A 9,263-nucleotide genomic window follows, 5' to 3' on the forward strand; every position below is an offset into this window, starting at 1 on the left:
AAGGCACCACTTATCTTGATTGAACATAAAAAAGGAAGACAACCTTGCATGTTAGTCTTTTAAACTCACTGGTGATCCCTAAATCGATGATTCCATCCTTCAGACATAATCATAGCATAATCCAAGTGTTACTAACAAATTTTACCCAAAATTAATGTGGTGTACATGCATAAAATGCAGGTTATTTTGGGTGTCCACAGATATTTATGTGTTAGACCATGCACCATATGAAACTTATTTATATTGCTTGATTACAAAATGATGAACCTTTTTTATTTTCAAAAAGGTTAAAAACCCAAAATTCTTAGTGGATTGCAACCGATAATATTAGCTCCAATAACTTACCAAAGAAAAAAAAAATTAGCTCTAATAAGACATATAGAGTTCTCTACATACAGTACTAGCTTTGGGATCATTTAAATTGATTTTGATGTCAGACCATGGGACAACCCAACAAGTGGAAACCATCATCCTCTCTGAACACGAAGTATCAATCTTCTAATTGGATCGGTAATATTATGTTATGAGGTAGGTAAGCTGAAGTTCATTAGCAGAAGACAATAATGGAGAACTTCATGTTGGATTAACTGATCATACTAATACAATACAGCATGACAATCCTGTATTCAAAAACTAAAAGAACTCGAAGTCCAGATACTTACCACCAGACTTCATCATGTCTGCCCCTGCCATCCTTTTACTGTTGCTACCAACCCCAACCATGTCAACTGCTCCAAACTTCCCGGGAAGCTCAGTCTCCATTGGTCTTGGCACTTCTGGTGGTGTACTGCATCGTATTAGAGCCCAATTTACACCCTCAAAGAAGGGGTGCTGCTTGATCTCAGTCGCACCCCTCTTTACCCCAAGCCGGTGCTGTGGCTCCTTAACTAGCAAGCCCCGGATGAGATCCCGACTCGCATAAGTGGTTGCTGGTGAGTCTGGGCATCTGAGCTGCTGCCCCACCACATTAAACAGTGTGGCACGGTTGCCTGAGCCTTTGAATGGGGTTTTTCCATACAGTAATTCATGTAGAAAAATGCCAAATGTCCACCAATCAACTGCACTGCCATGGCCTTCTCCCTTGATAATTTCTGGGGCTAGGTATTCATGGGTTCCAACAAAAGACATAGATCGGGCTGCGGTAGGCTCGGCAACAAGCTCTGGAAGTGTACTGGCCAGAAACCCAGGTTCAGTTCGAGGTCTTCGGGTCTTCTTCTTGTTTTTTTGAGGGAAGATCCGTGGAATAAAACAGGCAGGCTGGATACATACTGATGAAGGCTCAATGCAGGCAGGTTGGACGCAGAATGCACCACCAGCTGCCCGTTTTGAAGGGTCAGAATCATTTGAGGTTCTTATCAGAGTCGGTGAAGAAGCACATCTTAGGGAAAGGTCGAAGTCTGAAAGCATTATGTGGCCATCATCACGAACCAGCACATTTTCAGGTTTTAAGTCCCTGTAGACAACTCCGAGCATGTGAAGATACTCAAGGGCCAAGAGAACCTCTGCAGCATAAAATCTGCATACAAAAAGAAAAACATGATTATATTTTCTGTCAACTGGAAAATTTGTATGTAAGTGAGAAGCACCTGCTTAGGACAGCATGATAATAACACAGCACTAATGAGTTACTATTGATAAAAGCAGATAAAAGTGACTTGTCAAACAAGATAAACATAATTCATTGACAGTTGAGTTGGATTTTAAATACTTGATAATAAACATCCAGCATTTGATGTTCCATACAGTAGTGGTCGATGGAAATGAGTAAGTAGACAGTAATTCTATATGCATTAGAGCATAAAAGGTGGACGCACACTGATCAATGTAAACAGTTAACATGCTTATCTTGCTGAACTGACTTTTTATCATATACAAAAGGTACTACAACGATTCAGAGATCTGTTTCAGTCTCTTCATGGGAGCTTCAACAGTAAATGGAGCATTCCCTGCTTAGAAAGCATTCAGGAGAGGAATTCACGTGGACTAGCATAATTGGAGTTGTAAAGATGTGTTGTTACAGCGCTGAAGATGATGAAGCCTCACAAACGTTCACCAAGTACAACAGAACATCCAACTATATCATAAAGGAAGCAATATCATCAATGCCTTAGAAGTAAATAGAGGAGACTGACAAGACTTTCATCCCACTAAATGGAAACATAGGTCCATGGATTGAAACAGTCAGGAATTAGGGAAGGAAGGGGTTCTACACTAGGAAACCACCAACAAGGGTGAAGATTAGCTTTCTCTCCTTCCATGGTGCATATCCCCAAATCTTAGTATCATATGCATTCATGAAAAGGAATGTAAAAGAAATTAGCAGCTTGTTTTATTGACATTCTTTATTTTATTTCAATTTGTACATGGGTAAGTGGGTCAACATTCAATAACTTCATTGATGCAGATCCTCAAGGAATAGGAAGTAGACAAAAACTTATATGCTTTGTCACCATTTTGTTTATCTAGGGCTGTTCTACAAATACTGCAAGATTACATCCGCTCTAAACTTATAGGCGCATGGTTCCCTTTTGATCTTTCCACCAAAATTTGTTGTCTTTTTCAGTAGATGAAAAAAGAAATTTAAGCAACCAGAACACAACAGACAATGCAAGTCCATTAGATGGTAGGCAGGTTCATCAGAATATTTCAGACAGCAATGATGAGAAAAGGAAAAATGAGCACTAGACGAGCACTCTAATCTTTTTTTGATAAGTAGACGAGCACTCTAATCTTAGAAAAAATTTAAGCAATTTATTAATTTGAACAACTAGCCTGATTTTGTCAATTTTTTGCAATATCATAATGCCAAATTAATTACATTAGTTATATTTCAGATAAAAAAATTTACATTAGATATATATTCTTCAACACTTTTTTTTTGATAAGTAGACATATATTCTTCAACACTATTAGTCAGCTTTTAAACATTTCAATCTTATATTTCAAAGCTAAATTTGGCAAACGTTTTTGCCTTTGATTTCACTTCTCCCAAAAAATTTCAACATCAATTCAAAACTATTACCAAACTTTTTTCACTTTTCTCTGAGAAAAAATTCAAATCTTATTTCACCTTTATATCACATCAATCACTTCTTATTTCTATTCAAACAAAAAACTCACAACAAAACTCTTTACCAAACACACCCAAAATATTCCACAAATGAAGTACTGTAAAAGGCATATTGAGGGCTAAATTGTCAACTATGATTTGAATGGATAAGCTTTTATATATATATTGCTTCCATGCGTCCAATGGCTTTAACTACATCGAAAAAAATAAATAAATTCCTTGATGCTGAATATTTCACAGCTCTTAATGAATAATTGAAGCTTTTAGAGCATCACTATAAATTTTATGTGAAAAATGTACTCCTGAAAAAGAAGAAAGAGCCTTCAATTCAATTCACATTTTCATATATACATGTATACTGAAAACGGATATGCATAAGGTAATTAACATTTCATCTGCTAAAGTAATTTGAGGTACTTAGAGAAGATCAAAAGATCTTGCACTTAGGGCAAATGTCTAGTGGAATGGTAAAATTTTTAATAGTTAAGCACAAATAAGTGGATTCATGCAAAAAATACTGAAAGTTAAGTATGACGCCTTGGAAAGTTAATCCTATATTGGGTGGATGGATTGCGAATGTATAGCACGAGTATTAAATCCCATATTAGTTACTTACTAAGTGAGACTGGAGTATATAAGTGACTCTAGAAAGCTCTAATTTTACAACTAGTCCATTTGGAGTATAACGAATATATAACTAGTGCTTTTCCTAGGTCGTTACAAATTGAATTAGACTAGAACACCGTATGGCCTTGGAACACTGTAGTGTAACAATGATTGTAAAGTGGGCGAGATTGTGACACCACGAAAAATTAAGTCTCACATTGGGTGGGTAGGATTGTAAAGGTATTTCATAGGTACTAAGTCTCACATTGTTTTCTGAATTATATAAATGACTTTAGGGAGCATCAATTGTAACTTTGACTAGTCTTTTTGGGGTATAGTACAAATGTAACTAACGTTTTCCTAGGTAGTGACATTAAGATTGTATCTATATCTACCATCCCATGAACTTGATTTGGTGGAAACAAGACCTGGTAATAGCCTCTTTAGATTTTTTTTTCAAGTGCCAAGTTACCCAAGCATCTATATGAGTCTTCAACCCATTACCACACCCTTTATCTTCTTCTTATAGGCAGGGGAAGTGTCCCTTGAACTAGAGAGAGAGAGAGAGAGAGAGAGAGATTCTTTGATGAAAGTGAAGGATCACACCTCATTGCGTCAAACTTCATGTTTTATCATCCATACTGCCTAATGTGGATTGAGATAGAGTTTTTGTCATATAAACTACTTTGTGCACCACATTTAAGTAAATGTATAATAATTATTTCTTTATTGGTGAGTTACACTTGCACCTACTGAATCTTGAATCTATAACCACAACCTTCACCCCATTTGCATGGAAGGAAAAGTGTCATTTGAGCTACAACTCATTGACAAAGGTATAACAATTACATATATGGTAGAGTTTCAAAAAGGCAACTTTCCAACTCAAGTCAAAATTCCTTATTTATTTATTTTTCTGTGCTCCAAGCCAAGGTTCTAGATGTCTTTTCAGCACTTAAAAGTTTCAAGATTCAAAAAATAAAAAAAAATAATATATATATATATATATATATATATATATATATATATATATATATATATATATATATATATATATATATATAAATGGAAAAGGATAACCGTTGCCATAAAGGCCTCCAATCCAAGATTAGTGACTAGGTGAGCCTCGCCATTTTATATTTTGTCAACCCTTTCAAATTTTACACCTATCATTGTTTAATCAAAGAGGATCAAACTAGTTGCTCCAGTATGGTCGTGGTATGTATACATCCCATACTTCCAGCAGAGATGTACAGAAAACTGATTGACTACCAAACAAAACTAAGCTCCCATTTGGTCATTGTAAGTATTAGATTGCAACACAAACACACCGACACTCTGTACAGTTTCAGAGCTAAGGGAGCAGGCAAAAACATTTGAATTATTATATACAGCAAGTAGATTAAAACCTACAACCACCATCTACAAGACAATTTCTTGCCTTTCATTTCCATATAGTGGAAATCATTAAGATGAGAGATGCAATTCATTGACTTAGATACACGAAATGGTCAGACATGATATCATGAAGAACTTTGCTGTGAATCATAATGGCCTGAAGCAGCAAAATGTATGACTTTCACATTAAAACAGAGATCCAGTTTTGTTGAGAAAGATTTTGTGCTTGCTAAGAGCCCGCTGAAAAGGAGGTTCCCAACTAGGGACTTTCTTAACTAGACACTAGACACTACCAAATACAGGACCCAAAAACCTAAGTAATTGTTATCATTTACATTCTACAAGCCTCAATGCTACAGAAGAACAAGAAAGCAGTGAAACTATGTGCCTCTTATCCCACATAATGGTCACAAAGAGAAAGATTATGTAACATAAGAGAGCATCGTGAATAAGTGTAAGCTTCTATACACAGAAACAACTTGAAATAGAAAATAACCACAAAGGCATGGCAAATAAAGCATCCGCAAAGCATCTCTCTATGATTCCTAGCATTTTATTTTATTTGAAAACTCTCAAGATGGCAAGATCACGGACACAAAATGACAGATAACCTCCTCAAATGCGAACTTCAAATAAAGCAAGGCAGAAATTATGAAAACTTGAAACTTTCTTTTTCCTGAAAAGAAAGGAAACTTAACCAAAATGTACATAAGATGACACTGCCCATAGAAACAAAGCCAAATTCAAAATGTGATGGAAGGCTTCAGTGAAAAAAACAAATAAATGCCCTAGACAGCTGACAGAAGTCTCTGCATTATAAAACATACCGTGCAGCATACTCGGAGAAATGTTTCCCAGGTTGCCGTTGCCTCAAAGTGTGCAAATCACCCCCCGGACAATATTCCATGACCAAACAGGAGAATCTGTCAGTCTCAAAATGAGTATATAAAGTTGGAAGAAATGGGTGATCCAGCTGCTGCAAAATCTCCCTTTCTGTCTGAGCCCTAGTCAATTTCTTCCTGCTGGCAAGGGATGCCTTGTCCATCACTTTCATTGCAAAATAACAACGAGTCCCACTCAGCTCTGAGAGATACACACTGCCAATGTCACCACAACCAAGCCTCTTGAGCAATTTAAAATGACTCATGCCCAAAAATCCGTCCCTTGCTCGGATGGCAAGAATAGCCTTCCACCGAGGATCATTTCCTTTATGAGGCTTATTAGCACTCCCAGTAATGTTGCTCCAATTACTATCATCACTAAGGCCACTACTATCACTTGCTCGACTAACGCTAGTTTTTGCACTCTCAAGTGAATCCCCTCTAACACTTCCTTTTGTACTCTCACAGTTCCTCTCCATACTAAGCATTCCATCACTAGTGATTGCATCACTCCTATATGTACTGGCACAGCTATTGACAACACTCATAGCCGTCACAACGCCAGTACTATCAATGCTACTATGTGGACTTACATTGCCGCTTGGAGGCAAAGAAGCATCCCAAACACATTCCTTCTCATCAGAATCAGGGGGGAGGAGAGAGTTTTCTGTATTTTGTGATGCACGAGGAACTGCAAATGGTGAAGACAACCTACCCACGTCATTTGGTTCTTCAACCAAACTTTCAGCTGGTGAAAGAACAGCTGAGCTTGGTTTCTTAGGCAGAACCCGGATTGAAAGATCTTCTAGAAAAGGACCCTTCATAGACATGCTCCTCATTAAGCATCCAGCCTCGGATTTTTTTTGACCTATTGGTACATAAACCGTTTTCATTAGATCTGTATCAACAGGTTCAGGTGGATGACTAGCCCCAGAAAAAGAACTAGGACCACCTTCCTCAAATGGATTCACACTGCCCTTAAATGTAACAACATCAGGCATAAGTTCTTCATCTTCAGGCAAAGAGGCTTTTCCTTTCCATGTTCTTACAGGCACAGGTGAGTCTGCATCTTGAGAGCCTCTTGAAACAGACCTACCCAAATCTTCTCTTACCAAAACCATATGCATCTTTGGTGTCTGACCCACTTCTTTAACCGAAGCCATGCGTGCATTCGATAACTGACCCAACTCTCTTACTGAGACTGTACGCGCATCTGATACCTCTCGGATATTTGATAGCTGACCTACCTCACGTGCATTTGATAGCTGACCAAATTCTCTTACTGAGGTCATATGTGCATTTGAGATCTCAATGGCAATTGGCACTTTCCCAGTAAATGCCTTAGATTCTGGGACCCTAGCCATGTCGTCCAACCGTGTATTGTTACATAGAAAATCTTTTAGTCAAATAACTCTGCAAATACAAATGAGATTTAATTCAGTGCGTGCTTAAATTCTTTACTTAGATTTTACTGAGTACTCCAATAAACAGTATAAATCTAGAAAATCTTTTAGTCAAATAACTCTGCAAATGCGAATGAGATTTAATTCAATTTGGTGGGTGCTTAAATTCTTTAGTTAGATCTTACAGAGTACTCCAATAAACAGTATAAATCCCATTCCTTTTCCAAAGACTATTCATGAATGTAAACTTTCTTTCTAATCAGTGAAACATCATTATCATAAAAGCTCTTTAATTCTAGCCTACACAACCATTACCTAATAAAGCATTTTTCGTTTCATTGGTTAGGCTGCTAAAATCACAGATACCATTAATAAATAAACATCACAGAGGCAAATCTATTGCTTTACCCTCCATTTGGTTGCCAAGAAAGCCTTTTACAAGGTGAGAAACTAAAATCTGTTTATGTTGATCAGGCTCCCTAAATTACAAGATACACACCTCAACTAAAACATATAGCAGCACAATAAAGCAAAGAGAAAAAGAATCCATGCAAAAGAAGCTACTGGACATCAAACAGCAAGCAATTATGGAATGTGAATGAGCTTGTAGATGCATGATATCAAATAAATCCAAAAACCAGACTGGCCCTTTACTTTGAGAGACTTGAACCGCAAAACCGTTAAGCAGAAAGCCCCAATTTGCAAGATTCTCAGAAAGCCCTCCAGATCAAGCAACTAAAATCATATGAAAGATTCATCAGATCCCTAACTTCACTCACAAGAATCTATATGACAGAAATCATATACTATATCACACAAACATAGGCAGACAAAAAAATAAATAAATAAAAAATCCACCAAAAAAGCAAAACCCACGAGCTGCAAAAAAAAAAAAAAAAAAGGGAGCAGAAAACGCAAAAATTCCCTATGTTTTCGCTATTCCATTACAGCACATTCCCCACATAATCCCTTCAGTTCCACGGAAAACCTCCAAAACAGATTTCTAAAAATAAAAAGAAAGTGGAAGAAGAAGTCCAGAGAGAGAGAGAGATCTCCAAGTCACAGAAAAGCAAAACAACTAGGAGTCAAAAAACTAACATTTCAAAAGTAGAAACAGAGAGAAGAACCCACCAGTAGTGAAACACAAAGAAACCGAAAATCCGTATGGACACGCCACCCCACCCTGTACAACCATAACACCAACAATCTAGGCTTCTTCTTCTTCTTCTTCTTCTTCTTCTTTAACTACAATCTCTCTCTCTCTCTCCAAACAAAATGGTGAAAGTTGGCACAGAGAATTTCTTTGTAGAGCCCGAGCGGTGGAGAGAGCCTGCTCGAGCTCAGACCTCTCTGTGAATCGCTCTCTCTCTCTCTCTCTCTCTCTCTCTCTCACTAACAACCACTTAAGCAGAGTACAATTCTCTCTCTATTCTATTCTTCTATAGAGAGATAGAAGGTAAGGTCTATGGGTTGGCTCTGCGAGAATAAAAACGCTTTTTCTGATGGCGGTTTTTTAATGTTCTTCGTATGGTTTGTTTGTGTCTCAGCTTTTGCTTTTTCCTGCCGGAGTCGCAGTACTATTTTTCTCTCTTTCTTTTTTTGCGCTGCGCACTTTTTCCAGCGAGACTCATGTGTTACAGTGGACGAGAGAGAGAGAGAGAGAGAGTGTTGTGGGGTCCCAGGGGTGGGGGCGCGTGGACCCCTGCGGTGGGGCCAGGTGTGTTCCTTCTTTGAGCTACACTCCTTTTCAAGGTCTATGTTTGATTTTTTGTCATCACCGTGATTCCATGGAGCGGGTTTGGATTTTTACTTTTTGGAGTGCAATCGCCACGCGGAGTAAGGGCGCGTGTTTGGACTGCAATGACAAGTAGATTTTAGTTTATTTATCGGCTTATTTTCTTTTTA

At 37.7% G+C, this 9,263-nt stretch overlaps 1 protein-coding gene across 2 annotated transcripts; it reads right to left on the minus strand.

Annotated features, from left to right (window-relative positions):
- Window positions 1-477: 477 nt before the first annotated feature.
- LOC133879479 (serine/threonine-protein kinase D6PK) lies at window positions 478-8,966 on the minus strand. Of its 2 annotated transcripts, XM_062318054.1 has the most exons (4): window positions 8,490-8,966; window positions 8,013-8,093; window positions 5,902-7,368; window positions 478-1,516 (listed from the first exon to the last, which is right to left on the minus strand). In XM_062318054.1, exons 3-4 carry the CDS (start codon window positions 7,317-7,319, stop codon window positions 634-636), a joined length of 2,301 nt encoding a protein of 766 aa, XP_062174038.1. In that variant the 5' UTR covers window positions 7,320-7,368; window positions 8,013-8,093; window positions 8,490-8,966; the 3' UTR covers window positions 478-633. The 2 variants fall into 2 exon arrangements, with proteins under 2 accessions (XP_062174038.1, XP_062174037.1); XM_062318053.1 differs by lacking the exon at window positions 8,013-8,093.
- Between the last annotated feature and the right edge of the window lie 297 nt (window positions 8,967-9,263).

This window comes from Alnus glutinosa, chromosome 10 (genome assembly GCF_958979055.1).
Source record: "Alnus glutinosa chromosome 10, dhAlnGlut1.1, whole genome shotgun sequence".
Lineage (NCBI taxonomy): Eukaryota > Viridiplantae > Streptophyta > Magnoliopsida > Fagales > Betulaceae > Alnus > Alnus glutinosa.

Excerpts from the sequence above, each read along its gene's own strand:
- LOC133879479 (XM_062318053.1), bottom strand. The coding sequence starts at position 7,319 with ATGGCTAGGGTCCCAGAATCTAAGGCATTTACTGGGAAAGTGCCAATT. Across the intron at positions 1,517-5,901 it reads TTCTCCGAGTATGCTGCACG|ATTTTATGCTGCAGAGGTTC; the intron begins GTATGTTTTATA and ends TTTTGTATGCAG.